Source organism: Balaenoptera physalus (genome assembly GCF_965194825.1).
Source record: "Balaenoptera physalus genome assembly, chromosome: 7".
NCBI classification, from domain to species: Eukaryota; Metazoa; Chordata; class Mammalia; order Artiodactyla; family Balaenopteridae; genus Balaenoptera; species Balaenoptera physalus.
In genome coordinates, this window is record NC_138886.1 from 70,761,284 (window position 1) to 70,781,139 (window position 19,856).

The 19,856-nt window shown below is 40.6% G+C and overlaps 1 protein-coding gene and 2 long non-coding RNA genes across 3 annotated transcripts in view; 2 read left to right on the plus strand and 1 right to left on the minus strand.

Moving 5' to 3' along the window:
- Positions 1-17,988, plus strand: part of MTAP (methylthioadenosine phosphorylase) — a 39,111-nt gene extending 21,123 nt beyond the window's left edge. The window contains exons 5-8 of the mRNA XM_082470535.1: positions 5,822-5,924; positions 10,198-10,437; positions 14,123-14,245; positions 16,731-17,988. Coding sequence (XP_082326661.1) covers positions 5,822-5,924; positions 10,198-10,437; positions 14,123-14,245; positions 16,731-16,769 — 505 coding nt within the window. The 3' untranslated portion in view covers positions 16,770-17,988. The remainder of the gene's footprint in view (positions 1-5,821; positions 5,925-10,197; positions 10,438-14,122; positions 14,246-16,730) is intronic.
- The window catches only part of LOC309664786, a 309,583-nt gene that overhangs the window by 256,790 nt on the left and 32,937 nt on the right, over positions 1-19,856 (plus strand). The gene's annotated exons all lie outside the window — the stretch shown is intronic.
- Positions 1-19,856, minus strand: part of LOC309664778 — a 102,816-nt gene that overhangs the window by 6,795 nt on the left and 76,165 nt on the right. The window lies entirely within an intron of this gene.

Sequence of the window (19,856 nt, forward strand, 5' to 3'; positions counted from 1 at the left end):
ATGTGTGCCTTGAATCCACCCTGTCGTCTGTCACCACTGCCCTCATCTGGGTTAGTTCTTAACATTTTTACTTCTCCCAGCTTGACTCCCCTCAAAGCTGGTTGCCATACTACTCCCGGAAAATAAAACAGGAAGGAAGACACAGTCACAAGAGTGCTGGAAACCAAGCTCAAACAACTGCTACCCTCTGGGAGGCCTTGCCCCGGAATCTGTTACTGAGCATCAGCTCGTATGCAGACTTCTGAATAAGCAGCACAGTCTAGAGAAGGGCTGTCCCTGTGTAGAAGACCTCAGCTACTCAGCTCTTCCTGTAATTTGATGTAATTTTTTCCTAGTTCCTTTTGTCATTGATGGTAATGATCTTTGATGTGTACTTAAAACTATCTTGTCCCCTTTGTGGTGGTTTCTTCACTGCTTTTGTACTTTGCATCCTTGCTCATTTCCCTTTCCCCAATGAAGTATTACTGTTTATTATCTGGTCATCTCTGGTCTTTTGAACATGAAGTCAAGTTATTTCTGGATAATTATGAAGGGAAAGAAAATATTAAGTTCTTCCCACTTGTGAGATGCTGTTAGGCCCTGGATAATTAACGCACATACCTATTACTGGTAGAGATGGTTAGAATCGTAATAGAAGGCAATCTGACACATTACTAAAGTTTTCAATATGCATGCCTTTCCAACCAGCCTTCCCCTTTTGCAGCTTGCAGTGCTAAGAGTAAATGCACCAAACAATGCATTTTTCACTTAGGGGCACTCATGAGATAGACTGTTTGGACAGACTTTAAGTGATGTGGGTAGAATCATTTCCCCGAAACCAAGCTGCATATGAGCAGCCCTTGGCCTCGCTTTGCCAGTAAATTAACCGCCTCGTGTTCCTGTGTGCTGAGGCTCGTGGACATGTGCTGTGCTCCAGAAGCACCTTGGAAATGTGCGGGTGTGTTTGCTTCTGCTGTGGGAAAAGTGTTTTCCCTCATCTTGTTTGCAGCTCAGCATTTCCTCAAAGGAAAACTATTAACAGATGGCTGTCTTTGTGCCAATTCAAGGATCTTGATCCAGAAAGAACCTACTGGTCAGTCTTTCTCTGGGCTTTGTTCCCCCACTGTGTCTGAAAGTGCCCGGTATTCTCTCCCTGATGGCCTTGAACTCATTTCTCTTGCCAGTACACAACATCATTTTGTCTTCTTCACTCTTCCATACGCAGTTTGTTGTTTGTTTTGCTAACTTTTCTCATCACATATCCCCGTTTTGGGGGTACCCTTGACTTGAGACCCAAGTACGTCTGCTCTGAAGTTGGCAGACGAGAAGTACAGAAGCAGATTTTCTACCAGCAGTAGTTACTCGGACTGAGCACTTGCTTCATGTGTTCTCATTCAGTCTTCACACTGACTGTATTTACCCTTCATACTTCCCCATTTAAAATATGAGAAGACTGATAAGGTGAACAAAGGTCAGAGTGACTCTCTCCTGGAGGCACAGAGACAGCCAGGGAGCAGTAAAGCCAGTCAGTTGGGCAGTCCCTGAAGTCTACTTCCAGTGGATATCCCAGGCTGATGGTGGAGAGGGGGGTGAAATTAGCAGTCCCTTTGCCTCGCTAGGAGGCTTCACCAATTGAAGCAAGAGTTAGGGGCAGAGTTGCATTGCGTTAACTATGTTAAACCACATGAGCACATGTATTAGCTTCCTACTGCTGCTGTAACAAATTACCACAAACTTAGTGGCTTAAACAACACAAATTTATTATCTAATTCTGCAGGTTAGGAGTCTAACATGGGTCTCAGTAGGCTAAAATCAAGGGCTGCATTCCTTTCTGGAGGCTCGGGAGAATCCCTTTCCTTGCTCTTTGCCACCTTCATTCCTTGGCTCCTGGCCCCCTTCCATCTTCAAAGCCAGCAATGGCAGGTCAAGTCCTTTTCATCACTAGTACTGACTCTTCTGCCTTCTTCCACATGTCAGGACTCCTGTGATTGTACTGGGCCTACCTGGTTAATCCAGGATAATCTTTCTAAGTCCAGCTGGTTAGCAGTCTTAATTCCACCTGTAACCTCTGTTCCCCTCTGCCATGTAAGGTAACATATTCATATGTTCTGGGCATTAGGGCGTGGATATTCAGGGGTGCAGGGGGGCATTATTTTGTTTGCTACCACATGCCACTTTCACAGCGTGGTAGGACAGAGCCGCCACCCCCAAACTCTCATCCTTGGTCTAGGTTGCTTCTGGAAGGTGTGTGATCCTTCCTGTTCTTCTCACCCACAGCCTAAAACACAGCTTCCCAATGGATCCAGCCAGTCTGACGTTGTCTAGGCTAATTGTTTCCTGTGGCCCAGGAAGAGATTCCAATTCTATCTCTTGATGGAAGGAAGAAGAGATCTCATTAAGGGCCCCCTTTATCAGGGAAAGGTGCTCACCTAGGCACGGCTGCACACCTAGTTTCTGCCCTCAAGAAAAATCTGCAAGTGTCTTCCACTGATGAGCTCCTCCATGTGCTTGCTTCTGCTGCACCTGTGTCCATCGGTAATGTGACTTGGGTGAATACTGTGGGCCGGATGCTGCGTCTGTTCCCTCACTGATCCTCAGGCAATAGTAGTAGCACTTTGCAACAATTACTATTTATCCCCAAACACACATTTGACATATAAATGGAGGAGTTATTGCATCAGCCTATTGGGATGTAGCTACCGGAGGTTTTTTGCGGCCCTGTTTTAAACAAGGGTGTAAGTGGATGTTGCTAATACGTTATGAAGAAAGAACTCAGGGAGGTTAAGTAATTTGCTCAAGGCCACACGAAAAATCAGTAACAAGATTGAAATCCAGGTACAAAACTACATTTCCTATATTTTCTCCATATCCGTCAGAAAACTCCACCCGAGGGTGAACTACTATTTTGTTTATAGAAGAGCTCTTTTGACTGGAAATTGGGAGTGAACAGGCAGGAACCCCCTTCAACACAGGCTCAATGAGGTAACAGTCCCCACCGTGTGGGACGTCCCTTGCTTCTTGCTGCGTTACAGAAGCTCTCACTTCTACTTAAAAACTCTCAGGGGGAGGACAGGAGATCTTAAAATCACATATATTTTCATTTTAGAATTTCACTTGGGTGGTGTCCTTCAGTCACTTCACTTGTGATTGCAAACCCCATTGCTCTTGGTCTGAATTTCATTCGGCATAATCCTACCTCATTATTTTATGCAGCACAGGAGTATTTATAGTGATTTAAATTAGATCATTACTTTTCCTTGAATATGTCACTGTTTGAGTTATGCAGAACACCACAAGTAGGTGGGCAGTCTGCGTGAAGAGATGTTTCTTATCGGCACTTTCCCTCCTGGGATCTTAACAGCATAACCCTGAACCTATTAGAAATACTGGTATTAAAGTCCCCATTTCTTCCTCGGGGCTACCCCTCCTGCAAGGTTGGGTGCTCTGAGGCCCCATTCTCATCTACAGCTTCTCCTTGGTGCTGACTCCCAATTCAGTCTCTAGCCCAGACCTCAGTTCTGAGCTGCCGTGGGATATCTGGGCATCAGGGCTGACTTAATCCTCATAACACTCTTATAAAAGGGTGGATGAACACTACATTTTGTAATTGGAAAATGAAGAATCAAGAAGATATGGTGGGGGCTTCCCTGGTGGCGCAGTGGTTGAGAATCTGCCTGCCAATGCAGGGGACACGGGTTCGAGCCCTGGTCTGGGAAGATCCCACATGCCGCGGAGTGGCTGGGTCCATGAGCCACAACTACTGAGCGTGCGCGTCTGGAGCCTGTGCTCCACAACAAGAGAGGCCGCAACAGTGAGAGGCCCACGCACCACGATGAAGAGTGGCCCCCGCTTGCCACAACTAGAGAAAGCCCTCGCACAGAAACGAAGACCCAACACAGCCAAAATAAATAAACAAATAAATAAATAAATTTTTAAAAATTAAAAAAAAAAAAAAAGAAGAAGATATGGTGGTTTGCTATAAGCCTTAGAGGTGGGATTTAGGGAGCTCTGTTTAAAGAGAAAAATGTAAAATGTTCCAGTTGAGAGGGAATTAAAACTGTAGGCAGTTAGTATCACATGTATATAGCATAACATAAGGAATAACTAATACATATTATGTCTTAAGGTAAATGTTCAGAACAGAGAGGAGTAATTAGGCAAAGAAGGGACGGAGATAGATAAGATGGGGGTGTTACTGCATAGATGTCTATTGGGGTATAGCCACTGAAGGGTTTTGTGACCCTGTTTTCACACTTAATCATGGTTGTAAATAGGATTTTTGCTAATACTTGACTCATTGAAGGCTGAAACCAAGCCAAAGCTGGAATATGTGGCACCATTTTATTAGTCAGTTTTACAAAAAGAGAAAAGCCTCTGTTTATACAGGCTGGAAGAGTCGTTTGACCTGTTCTTCAACGCCATCTGAAATTGCTTTGGGGTTAACTTAGCCTTTCCCTTAAGACACGTACGATAAGCGGTTGAGAGGAGCACAGACTGGGTTTTCATTCCCCCCAATCTCTGAGGCCTAATCTCTGAGCAAGGTGGCTTTGGTGCCAGCTAGTGTCACTGTTTAATATGTGATGGGGAGGAAGTAACAGGTTAACTTTGATAAGTGGACACGCCAGCTGTGTAAACTGAACCAGAATATTTCTCCATGCCGTTCCCTACCCTCCCACCCCCGGAAGCAGAAATGAAGTGATTTGCCTTCACCTGTTGGTTTTCCCTTGCCCCGTCCCTCCCCTGCTCTCCCCTCTCTAGGAAAATGAGGACTTTCTTTTCTATATTACTCATGAGTTCAAATTTAGAACAATATAATGGATATAGGAAGTGCTTTATTCTGAAAACTTTGAGAGAGAAGTTGCTGGGTGACTTGCCACTGGCTTAATTTTACCCTCTCTCCTACAGATTCAAAAATGTTTTATCAGAAAGTTAACTTTAGAACTTTCATGAGACTTTAGAACTAATTCTGGCGGGTAGACGCATAAGCTTAAGTAAGGGAGCTAAGAGACAGATGATTCTGAAATGTGGAGCTGGATGAATGGCTGCTTTCTTCAGTGGGTCAAAGGCATGAAAAAATAAGGTTGAGGGCAGAGGGCAGGAACTACTCTCAATTTAGTGACAGGGCAATCAAATGCAAAGTTTGGACCGTGTTTGGAACATGAAACTAATCAAGCAACGGTTTAAAAAAAGTTTTTTTTTTTTTTTTTTTTGAGGACACCAGGGAAATTTGCACATGGTCTATATATTAGGTGATACTGAGGAATTAATGTCATTTTTATCAGCTGTGATAATGACATTGCCGTGGAGAATAATCCACATATTTTGGTCCTTCTGAAGTAGGGGTGAAGTGACAAAGTCTGGGATTTGCAACAGATGAAGCAAGTTTGACAAAATTTAGGAAATTGTTGAATCTAAGTGATAGATATATATGGGGTTCACTATACAATCCTCTACATCTAAGATGATGGAAAATTTTCATATTGACTTCTTAAGTGTTTTACCTGGCCTCCTGAGCCCACAGTTGAGTTGCATCTACAGTTCAGTGTGGTTATCCTATCACAGCCACCAGACCACAGACACTTTAATTCCTGTTGGGAAGCATGTTGCCACCAACCCAGAGCCAGAAAAGCCAAATACCATCCAGAAGCTCTTTTTCTTGTTGTTGTTGTTGTTTTTAAAAAACAAAAAACAGAACAAAAAAAACCAGTTTCCTTCAGCTTATCCAGAACTATTGATTCTGGAGTGAGGACCAAGATATCGACCTAGATACAACTGATTACCAGCCCCCAGAGGGGGGAAAGGTGGCTTTTTAAAAACTACCCTTTTTTATTTTATTTTGTAGGACTACCAGAAGGCTTCAGACCTTCTATGACGGAAGTCATTCCTGTGCCAGAGGAGTGTGTCATATTCCAATGGCTGAGCCGTTCTGCCCTAAAACGAGAGAGGTTCGTAATATTTCTGGAAGGTGCACCAGAATAAATCATGAGGGCTTGGGGTGGCATCTAGACGTAGATTAACTGGCCAAGCATGTGGTCTCTCTTCCCCTCTCTAGCTTGCTGCTTACTCAAGGTTTTATGAAGAGTTGTTTCCCTTTGCTAATAATGCCTCCACTACTCTCAGTCATTGGTAAGCTGAATCACTCAAAGTTGCAACCTTTTTTTTTTTTTTCTTAAGTAAGTTTTGATTTTGCTGTCAGGATACCTTTTAAAATAATTTAGAGTAGCATAATATGTCCAGAGTATACAATCTGGAACCAGATTTCTTATGATCAGGTCTTTACGCTTCAGCTTAATTGTTGTGTGTCTTTGGACCAAAACCTCGGATTTGGTTTCCTCGTTTATAAAATAAGGTGATGATAACATGTACCTCATAGGACTGTGAGGGATAAAAGAGTTATTTACTAATAAAGTGCTTTGAGTGATGCCTGTTAGTTATAAGACATCCAGTGACTGTTAACTGCTTTTATGAATTAAGTTATTAATAATCTGTAAATTGTCAGATTGGCATCATTTGCCTTTGAGCTGAGTTTGGCTGTTACTCTCCAGCTGCCTCTCCAGGATTATAGTAAGATCTCAGGACTAAAGGGGCAGCTCTACAAAAGCCAATGGTGATATAAAGTGAGGAATCACAGCCTTAGCTTTCAGAGAATAAAAATGGCTACCACAATTCAAAAGTCCATCCATGGTACTTTTCTTATAACTCAAGATTTGAAAGTCAGGTGCAACCCAGTAGGTCAGAAGTTATTGTCAGAGACAAACTGCCTAGTAAAATCTACTTTATAAAATAACTTAGACAATACATATACCTAAACATGTTAATCATTCAGGTGATTTTAACACCTGAATGTGGAAAGTAGTACATGTTCAGCCTTGTATAATCATGTAAAACTAGCTTCCTTACAGTTAAGAGCTAGGGCACCTTAACCTCACTCTGGTCTCAGAAATCTAGAATCCAAAGCCAGGCGTTGGAGGGAGCCATTTCAGATATATCACTGCATGTTGATTCTCTGTGACTTCTGTGAAAGCACCTTTTTTACTTCTTTAAAACAAAAAAAAGGCAGGTTAAGTTTTAAGTGTGAGTTTAGAATACATTTGACCCTTGAACAACGTGAGGGGTTGGGGCACTGACCTACCATGCAGTTGAAAATCTGAGTATAACTTTACAGTTGGCCCTCCTTATCTGCAGTTCTGCATCCAAGGATTCAGCCAACCACAGATTGTATAATACTGTAGTATGAATTTATTGGAAAAAATCCATGTATGAGTGCACTGCACAGTTCAAACCTGTGTTGTTCAAGGATCAACTGTGTATGTTCCTGGGTAGTTATCAGCAGAATATCAGAACAATGTAAGTCTGAAACTCAGATCTGTCCACAGAATAAATCTGCTCTCCAGGGGAAGTTAGATGTGTGCAATAACATTTTTGTCCACTTCAAAATGGGGGCAGCTTGGGAAGAAATAGACTAGGGAGAGAATATGCATGATAGTAGGAAATCAGAGGTACTGCCCCAGTGATTTGGGTACTAGGAGTAGAGGTGGGTAAGGGAAGTGCTAATGATGTATGCAGAGCACATGTAAATGTGGTGGCTGGGTGATAGTTTCCAGTAATGCAGTTTGGCCTCCCTTGAGACCGAATTAATGCAGCTATTAATAGTCTAGTCAAGCTAAGGACCCTCACATAAAGACTTTAAAAGAGTGCTGGGGAGGGCAGTTTAAGAACATGGGAAAATAAGGCCTTCAGAATATTACTTTATTCTTATATACCCTAAAAGAGATTTTAAAATATTGTCCAAAAAATGTAAAGAGTGGGTGGTGTTGCCCCTTCGTAATTATCACTTTAACTTTCAACATCATTGTGATCTTTCATGTACCGACGACAGATTCTCAAGTGGCAAGCAAGGTACACTATGGTTGTACTATATCTTACCATTTGTGTTGAAATATGTGTATGTAAAAGAGATAAATATGAAAATATTTATATGCAAATAAAGTGTTTCTGGAAAGTTGACCAAAGAACTGCTAACAGTGGTTTCCCATGGGGAAACTGGGTCGCTAGTACACAGGTAGAAGAAATACTTGTCACAGAATAATATCCTTTCGTACTGTTTACATTTTTGTACCATGTGCAAGTATTACCTATTCCAAAAATAGTACTTCTAGTCGAAAGGTAATCTGAAACAAATTCTTCTAAAGTCCTGACACAGTAAAGAGACCTCTAAGCCTGTAGTTTATATTTCTGGCACCTTACGGTGGCGTTGTCTGTTCGTGTGGGAGTGCAGAGTACTGGTCCAGGTGGCAAGGGCCCAGGGTCTGTCACTGGCTGGCCCACCCAGGCCCATAAGCCTCTACTTCCTCCTCCCCAACGTGGCACCCACCGCCCAGGGTGATGGTGAAGACTTACAAGCCACATTGCCACTGGCCTGCAATAGTTGTGATCTTCCTTCACACATCTCTAGAAGCACTCTGAAGTTTGGCCGAGACATACAGCTCAGTTATTTGGGATTTTTAAAGACATTTAATGAAGACAGGACTGGGCTGGATATATCTTAATTTTGAAAGTAGGGGGTACAGCAGGGGAAAGAGTGATTTAATAAGCCCTTGTATTTATACCTATACTCCTTAAGGAAAAGTTTTGATTTAGCATAATCTTATTTTCAGCATGTATAGGATAAATAAACATGATGTAGCATCAGCTAGTCATCTAGGGCTTGTCGTGGTTCTAAATTTGGAGTTGCCGAGGCTCTTGTTAAAATTCTTTCTCCTCTTGCCATAGCATAATGTGTTATTTTTAAGGAAATAGGTTAATTTGCTTATGTGGTTCAGACATGTGCAGGCAAGACCTTGGCCTAGATTGGAGCCTTCTATTGACTTTGAGTCACTCCATTTTATATATTGGTATCATAGGAAACTTAACAAATTATTTGGGAAATGTGTAGAAGCTGCCAGTGTTAATAATTAGAAAACCAGTTAAGCATTTAGATTCCTTGCTATATATATTCCTTAGCTCTTTTAATATTCACAGTATTGGGGCTTCCCTGGTGGCACAGTGGTTAAGAATCCGCCTGCCAGTGCAGGGGACACAGGTTCGAGCCCTGGTCTGGGAAGATCCCACATGCTGCGGAGCAACTAAGCCCGTGCGCCACAACTACTGAGACTGCGAGCCACAACTACTGAAGCCCCCGCGCCTACAGCCCATGCTCCACAACAGGAGAAGCCACTGCAATGAGAAGCCCATGCACCGTAGCAAAGATTAGCCCCCGCTCGCTGCAACTAGAGAAAGCCCACATGCAGCAACAAAGACCCAAAACAGCCAATAAATAAATAAATAAATAAATAAATTCTAAAAAAAAAAAAAAACACACACACAACTTCACAGTATCTCTGAGTTATATAATATTATTATTCCCATTTTACAGATGAAATAACTAGGACATACATAAGGGTAAGTGAATTCTTGGCAGTGCTTTAACAGTTAAGTTTAAAAGACTAATTTTTTTTTTAATTAAAAAGGAATGTTTAAGCACAGGCTAAGAAAAAAATGAAATTAGATTAGATGTACATTATTAGACACTAGAAAAAGTGATCAAACTTTTAAATAATGTTTCTAAACTCATGTGTCACCTTGCCTCTAAAGGGATGCCAAGATAAGTTTCTCTCTGGATAGAAGAAATCAGCACAGCCCCATTCTGTTTTTTACTGTATGTCTTTAGAGAGGCAACAGGCAAAAGAGATTATGAAATCACTTTCTACCCCCAAAAAGCTTTCACAAAAGCCCTCAGGTTTTGTATAAAAGAGCAGTGAGAATGAGTTTCTCAGGAGCTTGAAAACAGTTCACTCTGCACATCTCTGAGATGTGAATGAGGAAGGCATCTTAGTGTAGCCTTGGAGGTTAAGAGCTCAGGCTCAAGCCCCCTTTCACAATCCATGATAGTCTCTTAAAGTTGTTAAGAAGTGAGATTAAAGCATGTAAACAAATGCCTGGTGTGTAGAAAAACCTCACTGTTTGCTCTTGTACCTGTGAGCTAGGGGCTGGGGCAGGACAGAGCACTATGTAAGTGGGTAAGGGTCTAGGAAACACCCTTCTGTGATCTCCTAGGTTCTCTTCGAGGGCCTACAGGTACTAGGTATGTATAGTAACAATCTTTTAAAGTATCAGAGGAAAAATAAATTAAGCTGAACTTCTGTTTGTATGTTTTGAGTTTGGTTCTTTGCATTCTAGGTCCTCATAGAGACCGCTAAGAAGCTAGGACTCCGGTGCCACTCAAAAGGGACAGTGATCACAATTGAGGGACCTCGTTTTAGCTCCCGGGCAGAAAGCGTCATGTTCCAAACCTGGGGGGCGGATGTTATCAACATGACCACAGTTCCAGAGGTGATTCTTGCTAAGGAGGCTGGAATTTGCTACGCAAGTATCGCCATGGCAACAGATTATGATTGCTGGAAGGAGCATGAGGAAGTGGTAGGTGTAATTCTCTTTGGAACATGTATGGCCTGGGCTTCCACGTGCCGTGTGAGCCAGTAAGAGAGTGTCTTAACTCTTTGTTTATATTACATTAGTTCCAGAAAGTGCCATTCTACCAGGTTTTAAAGTCAGCTTTTTATACACTGTCATTAGGTATTAACAGATTTTTTCTGTAGTTCCCACTGGAAGAACAGAAATCTTCACAGAGAATAAAAAGACACTTTTATCCAAGGATCAACAGGGGAACAGTACACTGTAAACATGTAGGTGTGTTGGGAATTATATTGAGACTTGGCCCTTACTTTAAGGATAAAGACTTGGTTATAAGTTCTTTATGCTGTGCTACTGTTTATTATGTAGGGGGAAAACCTTACTATTATGTACCTCAACCTGGTAAGAGGACTCTGTATTCATGTCTGTCTGTATTCATGTCTGTCTCACCTACCATGGCTGGGTACTGTGCTTGGTATAATAATATGATAGCAGACAGACAAGTCCATAAGGAGCCAACATTCTGGGTTTTGTGGGGCTGGGTAGATGCCAAGCAAACCAATGTGAGAAGGCGCAGGGTTATAAAGAAATAGTGTGATAAGGTACAGAAGTACATATCAAATTGGCCCAACCAAATACTTCAAATCCAGGAAGCCTTCCTGGTTTAAGTGTGATGGGAAAGATGGCCGTGCCTGAGTGGAGTGGAGAGGAGAGGAGGGAGAAGAGGCAGGCAGGGCCACGTAGGCTGTGTAAGGATTTCAGATGGGAGGTCAATGAGGGTTTTTGGCAGGAAAGACAGCAAGATCCAGCTGGTATTTGAGGACACTAGGCCACAGAGGTCAGGCTTCCAAAACAAATATTTTCTTTGTGGAAAACTTTGAACATCTACAAAAGTAGAGTCTAGTATAATGAACCCCCAGTTACCCATCACCAAGCTTTCCAGAGTTATCAGCCATGTCAAGTCTTGTTTTATTTATATGCCCCTACCCACTTTTCTCTCCCCTACCCTAATTATTTTGAAGTAAATTTTTCTAAAAGGCCTCTCTTTTAAAATAATTTTTTAAAACCACAACACCATTGTTGTATGAAAAAATATTATTAATTCCTTAATATAATCAAATGTCCAGATTTGTCACATTTTCCCTCATTTCATAATTTTTAACTGTTCAAATCAGGATCCCTTATAATCCACACATTGCATTTTAACGATATGCCTCTTAAATCTTTTACTCTAATATTCTCCTCCCTTTTCATTCCTTGCATTTTACTTGAAAAAACCAGATCATTTGTCTTGTCATTTATCTCATTTTAAAAAGAGAAAGTGATAAAACTACAGCCAAGAAATTTTGAAGGAAGAAGTGCTGGAGTGGCGGTTCTGAACACACTTAGGGGAGGTGACATCTTCTCCAAAGGGACCTTACCACCATCTCAGGCTGCTTGTTTCACCATCCAATTTCATGTAAAATGGAGTAAGATATTCTAGCTGCCTGTCCATCCGTGGGTATGGAGTTTGGGTCGTAGATGAACCCAGATTCTTTGAATGAATGTCTTATCCTCACTCTGCAGTGTAATAAACTGTTGCTGACTACTAGGATGTTCGTTATGTAAGAGATTTGCAAATCCTGACCCAAAAAAGTCCCTGACTTGGCAGCTTTGGTCATCTAAGGGACAGCTCAGCCTCATGATGTTGAGAAGCTGCTTCCAATTAATAGGAGACTCCAGCCTCTGCCACTCCCCAAGAGCAGATTGCTTCCTGCCTGTGGCTTTCTGCTCGGTCTAGTAACATTTGTCTCCCATGCAGAGCGAATGGTACTTTCGTTTAGTAGCCCACATGAGGTTTGGAAAACAGTCAGTTGGAGCTACTTCAGTTAAAAGCAAAAAAAAAAAAAAAACAAAAACAAAACCTAAGCTCTGTGTAAGTGGTAAGGCACAAAAGCAAATAATATTAAATGCCACCAGGAAAACATAGACAAAGATGGCATCATCTCAGTCAGCTATGTGTGTCATTGTGCTTTAAACCAGATGTGTAGCCTGGCATGGCAAAAAGGTTTTAGAGTTGCCTAAGCACTTGCTCAAATTCCTGTTGTTCTTTTTACTTGTAATACTGGGTGAGTTATTTAACCCGTTCACGTGGGTGGGGGTTGTGTAGTTACATTTCTGACCTTGCAGGATTATTAGGAGAATTAAACCATATGATAAATGTAGAGCATCTAGTATAGTGCTGGCTCCTAAGAGGGTGGTCATCAGATGGTAGGTGTGATGGAATGGAGGAGAGGGATAGTTTCTGAAGAAAACTTCTGAGATTTAAGCTGGATGTTGAACAGGTTAGAATTTATTGTGAGGAAGTTAGTAGAAAGGACATTTTGGGTGAAGCACAACAGCAGAAACAAAGAGAAAAAGGAGATCAGAATCTGTATTAGTCACAAAGTGTGAGGAAAAGAGTAAAATACAAGGTAAATCTCTTGGATGTTTCATGACCCTGCATTTGAAGATTCATAGCTGGCAGGCACCCAGCAAGCTGGTCACCACCTTGTGCTGTGATCCCCTCGCACAGTGATGGGACTCCCCTCTGCTACAGTGCTCATCATTTTGTTCTAAACACATCTCAGTGTTGTGGGAGGGGTCTGGACTTGATACTCCAGGAAATAGAAAGGTGTAATCATTGTGCCCCTGAATCTTGGGTATCTTCTAAGCATAGTGAAACATGACAATTACTCTTTCTGATCATCTGTTTTATACTCAACTTTCTTCAGCTTCCTTATGAAGCAACTTCAGTCATACACAGAAGCAGACAATGGTAATGAACGTCCAAGAATCCAACATCCAGCTTCAATCATAAACATAACAACTTAAGGCCAATCATATTTCATCTATACTCTGATCCATAATTTTATCCATAAACATTTTAGGAAACATTTAACATAACCACATTACCGTTATCGCATTCCAACAATAATTGCTTAATATATCCAGGCAAAGTTCAATTTTCTAGTTATCTCAAATAGCGTAAGTGATTTTTTTCTTCCAGGTGTTTTTAAAAGAAACCAGGTCATTTGTCCTGTAGTTTCCCACAGTCCGAATTGGTGAAATCATCTCCTTAGGGTGGTTTATCCAATTTCTCAGTGCTCTGTTATTTTCTGTAAATTGGCAGCAGGATCTAGAGATTTGATCATATTCGGTCATCATAATCCACAAGGAAGCTCATTAAAGTGGACTGTTTCTTTGTTTGGTTTGGGTTTTTTGGTTCTGTGATGTTAACAGCCCATCCATTAATTCACTGGGACTGTAAAATGGTTGATGCTTTGATCCCATCGTTTTTCTTTATTAGCTGGAAGACTTCTCTAAAGAGAAATGTGCTTATCTTCTGATTTATCCAGTATAGCAACAGTTTTTAAAACTGGAATCCATTCTGTGGACATGAGGAGAAGAGCCACAATCTTTCTAGGCCATGCTAACACATTATACATCTGAGAAACTTTCTCGGATGCCATACTGAAAACCAGCAGTGCTTTTCAGAGATGTCACTGGGTTTCTCCAAGAGCTCTCCCTGATACATGCAAAGCTTGGGTCCAGGGGATTGAAACTGTGGTAAACTGACTTTAACAGATCAGGTAGGAACTCAAGAAAATGTTCTGTGAAAAGCAGTGGAATTTTAAATTGCTGTTAACATCCCGTGCTATTGTTTCTCTAGGTTTCTGTGGACCGGGTTTTAAAGACCCTGAAAGAAAATGCCAATAAAGCCAAAAGTTTACTTCTCACTACCATACCTCAGATAGGATCCATGGAATGGTCAGAAACCCTCCATAACATTAGGGTAAGTATCCTCAGCCATCTGTAAGCAGACAATTCCATAGACCCTCAGCTGCCTTTTTCTCTAATTTGCATTTCACCCTTGGCCCATCTCCTTATGTATTTTATACTAGGCTAGATGTTTTCTACAAGTTTTCATGCCATTTACTACTACTAACCATAAATGGAATAGATATACATTTTGGCTGGTAATGCAAGAGCACTGGAAGTTAAGGTGGGGAGAGTTTTATTATCTAGTCTACCAGGTTCTTAACATTGTCCTGCTTTGCAGTATATCCCTAAGTTTTACTTCAGAAGATTGGTAATGTTTGCTCTGTACATGGATTATGCTGCAGACAAGGCTGTTTTCTCTTTGGCAGATCCATGCAAAGTGTTGGCAGCCTTTAAAGCCAAAACACTGACAACAGCAATACTGAAATGGTGCCAGGGAATGTCTACTTACAGTTAATGTTGCGTCAAACTAAGATAGTAATTAATGATAAACAAGTGATGGGTTGCAGATCGGTAGCTCTTCAACTCTAGTATTAATTCCCAGAATATAATTTGAACTGACTGCTGAGCTCAGAGATGTGTGGTTTTTATCTGGACATCTTGAGACTCTCTTGATTAACCACCTTGGATAAGGAGTTGCCTGAAATTGATCAGATGTTACATTCACCTAGTAGCCAGTATATCCTAAGGTCCTAAGTATATCCTAGAACACATCTGTACTCTTAGGTCTTAAGAAAAGTAGTTGAGAGAAGATTCGAAAAGTTGATAAAAGCCCTCTCTACCTGAATTACCACCGAGGAGCCCTGGAATGAGAGCCACTGTTTTAGTGTGACAAGGACACTATGTGGTAGTAAATGATTGCCAATTGCTGGGCATGGAGGTGCCATGATTTGTAGTGTTTGCTGATTGCTGTGGTATAAATGCTCTTGCACAGCCGACTTCAAGCTACTAACATGAAGCCACTGGTAAGCTGGGAAGTGATGTACATAATCAGGTTTTTATAAGCTGGTACAAGCAGGCTCCAGCACATCACTGTAATAATATGCCTCTCAGCCTTGAGGACTGGCAAAGTCAGGAATATTGGCATTTGTAATCTGTCTTCCCTACTAGACTTTAAATCCATAAGGAGCAGGAAACTCATCCATTGGTTTCAGCCTATATACCCAGGAGATAAATGTTCTTTAATGAGTAAATGTTAGGCCCTTCCCCCCATGAAGTATTTCATCATAATTGAAATACAGGCAGTCCTTATTATAAGGATAAAGAAAAGGGGAACAGAAAACAAATTCTAAGAATTGGAGAATGTCACTTTAAACTAGAAACAGTTACATTTAGCTAAACATAATGAGTGTAATGTGATAGAGCAGCATGACTTTGGCTTGTCTAAATAAACACACTGTTGATTGGCAGGAAATGTGACTCATACTTTTGCTGCTGCTGAGGGTATAACCTGCAAGATGGGATGGTGTGTTTTGGGTTTGTTTTTTTTGTTTTGTTTTGTTTTTAGGTTTCTGACCCCATTTTGACCATAGTCCCTTGAACTTAAAGATAATTTGTCAAACAATAAATTTATTATTTCAGCTGCATTTTTAAGTAAAGATGTTTGGATAGTAGAAATCGGTATTCTCCTTTCTTTCTGTGAAGCTTCTGAAAGTGTGTGTAAAATTGTGTGTTTCTGTATGTATGCATTTTTTTTTTTAATTTATTTGTTTATTTATTTTTGGCTGTGTTGGGTCTTCGTTTCTGTGTGAGGGCTTTCTCCAATTGCGGCGAGCAGGGGCCACTCTTCATCGCGGTGCGCGGGCCTCTCACTGTCGTGGCCTCTCCCGTTGCGGAGCACAGGCTCCAGACGCGCAGGCTCAGTAGTTGTGGCTCACGGGCTTAGTTGCTCCGCGGCATGTGGGATCTTCCGAGACCAGGGCTCGAACCCGTGTCTCCTGCATTGGCAGGCAGACTCTCAACCATTGCGCCACCAGAGAATCCCATATGCATTTTTTAAGAGGGTTAATATGTGTAGAAAAGAGAAAATGAAGAATTGCTGCTCTAGACAAAATTGAGAATTATGGCCTCCATTCTATAGCATTAAGGAACACCATACTAATAATCCCTTATTCCAGGGCATTATTTTCAGCTCTCTCAGCACTGAAGTGCGCATCATTAATTCACTACACTTAGTGAGCACCCACTATATGTCAAGATGTCTAAGACGCTGTAATGAAGAAGCTCCTATTCTATTTGGCGATACTATCGTTGAAATTTCAATGACGTTTTTCAGTGGAATAAGGCGAATGATGGAGGTTGCATAAACAACAATCCAGGCTGGAGGATGGTGTATAAAATATGTCCTAGTGGATGTAAAGGCGGGTGGAGATAAGTGAGAATCAGAACAGTCCTCTGAGATAAACATTCTGAACCTCACCTTACATGAAAGGAGAATGAAGAACTAAAAGTTAGGAGTTACACTCAGAGTCCTATAATCTGTGCCTGCTTTCTTTCAGAAAATGGCCCAGTCTTCTGTTTTGTTACCAAGACATTAAAATAGCATGGCTGCTCAGAAGACAAGGTAACCTTCTAATTCCAATCATTTGGGGAATTCCTGCTTGAGAAAACACAGAAGAGACATGCAGCTTCTGTGTCCTTGCCCCCTAAGGAAGAACAAGTGATAAGACATTGCTCACATCAGAGATGCCTTCTAAAAGACTTGGACTGCTTCAAATAACAGAAGGAAAGCAAATAACCAGTAAACATGTGGGGAAATATTTACACATTAGAAAAAAAGAAGACACCTTTCACCATTCCCCCAAATTTGTAACAGTAAAGGTAAGCAGTAACACTCCTATGTTGCCAAGGAATGTGAAGAAATAGCTTTTAGACTATTTACTGATGTGACTGTAAATTGGTACAATCTTTTTGGAGGGCATTTTGGTAAAATGTATCAAAAGGCTTAAAATATACCCTTTGTGCTGGTTACTTTACTCCTAGGAATTTATCTTTAAGAAATTATCAGAGATACATACAAATAATTATGTATAAAGAAGGATGTAGAACATAGTTTTAACAGCAAATATTCAAAACAATCTGAATATCCAACAACTGGAGGTAATCACGGTTAAGCTCTAATTAGATTGTGAAGCAGCCAACTGAACATCATGGTTTCACATAATATTTAATGTACTAAGGAAATTGTTGCTGTATAATATGAAATGGGGATATGTAAGCATTTTACAGTACTAATTTTGTTTTAAATATGTACAATGAATAGAAAGAAATATATATACTCTTTTGTTATTGTATTTGGGGGGAGGGACACTGGATAAATTTTTAATTGTCTTTATATTTTTCCTTATCTTCACATTTTTCTACAATGAATATAATCAAATAGTGAAGTTTTAAAAATAAAAATGGGCTTAGAAAGATCCAGTTCTTGAAAACACACTGTTTCTGGTAATGCAGCAAAAGTTAAAATGGCAATACTAAGAGGAGTTCTGTTTGAGTTAAATCTTTATTTTTGTTAAAAAAGATAATTAATGACTATAGTCAGAACAATACTTGGGTTTGCAACAATGTGAGAAAAGCTGGGTGTTTAATATGGAGCTAATCTTAAATTATTTAAGAGACTGTATACACACATTCTAGTGTGTCAGATATTCTTTAAATTGACATTTGACTTTTTGTTTCTACTCCTTTTTATGATCTAATGAATTATTTTACATGAGTTGGTGATTTTTGTTTTTTAATAAAGAAAATGGAAGCTTGCTTCTTACTGTTTTTTATTGTCAATTTTTTAGGAATGTGGTTTGTTTTCTTATCACAGGGAGATCATTCTTCCCTCAGAATTACTCCTTCTCACTATGGTCTGTTACTGGGTCCTTTAGTGATGTATCTCGTCTGTTTAAAGAGATTGTAGAATGAATGTGTTTGTGTCTAAGAAACTGTCTTCAAGATAATGAGCTGCTAATTGTAAACAATAAACTAGTTACCCTTCAGCATTAATACTAAGCTGTTTGGGTTACATGTGAGTATGGCTCTTGGATTCTCTGATGCAGTGGTTTCAACTCTGCATATGAGGGAGCCACAGAGGACCTGATGGGTCTGAACCTAAGGTTCTCTGGCTCTATACCCCATGATTGTTTTTACTACCCTGTAATATATGCTATGCCTTACTTTCCTTCATTTTTGGTAGGTGTCTGAGGATGTCAAGACCAAAATGCAGGCATTTTTCTTGTTGCCTTCCCAAAGTACAGTGCTTCCCAAGTTAAAGAAGTTATTTTCTTGATCCAGTAGCCTTTTCTTGCAGCCTCATTTTTAGACTTCTCAAGTGGAGTACATGGTATTCTTGTTTTGTTACCCATCATTTACTCCTTAAACAAAGCCAATAATATAATTTTCCTTCTACCTCATTCTTGAGGACTTTGCTGACCATTTCTTCCCAGAACACTTCCCACTTCTATGATACTTCACTCCTTTTCTTAGCTACAAAAATAAGTGAGCACTGTGATCAGTTTTGAGCATTTTGAAGTTTCCCCAGTGGATTATGGGCATAATGGAAAAGTTCTAGCTTAGTGACAGCCCCTTGGAAGAGCGCTGAGTTACTAATTAGTACATCTGCATCTACTTAGAAATGTGTATTGGCATTGTGAGCTGCTTATTTTTGTTCTGCATTGTTGTTCATGATTTTGACAATTAGATAACCAGAATAGTTCATATTCAGTGTTAACCAAAAAGAGTGGAGAAGGCTGGAACAGCAGGCTTACATTTGAGACCTGAAAATACTTCGCCAATTAGCTTCAGTGCATCCTGGACTTGTTCATAATAGGCCAAAGCTTAAGAATGGCTAAAATTCTCAGTGGTGTGGGGGAGCGGGGGGGGGGCGGTCTAAATAAAGTGCATTGATTCAAATAAATAACGTCTTTATGTGCCAGTATAAAACAATGTCAGTGATAAAAGTGGAAACCAGAGAAATACGTAAAGTAAAATAATGCAGTTTGTGTGGGTGTGTGGATAGCATATTTATGCTTTATGTCCACAGAGTTTCTGGAAAGAAGCTGAGTGATAACCTCTGAGGTACAAGCCAAGAGACCTGCTGTCTACCTCGTACCTTTCTGTACTCTTTGGACTTTTTACCATAAGCATCTACTCTTGGTTTATTCATTTTGAGGAATGGAGAATAGGGGAGGCCTTGCTCTATAGCAGTTTATATAAAATAACCTCTTTAACCTGACATTGAATTCTGTGAGGTCATGTCCGGGACAGTGTGTCTACTTCTGGGCACAACACTTTCAGGGGAACTCTGACCACCTGAAAAGCACCGAAAGAAGCGTATGGGAACTGGGAAGACCATGCCATGTACGTAATGGTTAAAGGGACTGAATGTGTCTAACCGTTTAAGAGAAAATCTTATGTGAGCATTTCGAATATTTAAAGGGCTGTTCAGTTGTGGACTAACCTCTCTCACTACTGATAAGCCTCCATAAAAGCAGGAAACATCTTTTTTTACTTATTATGGGATCCTTTGTTCCTTGTACTTAGCACAAGATCAATGAATATCTGCGTTAAGTGAAAATCTGATCCTATTTTTCCTACATAAAATCTTCATCAGCTCTTCATACACCTCCTCCTCCGTC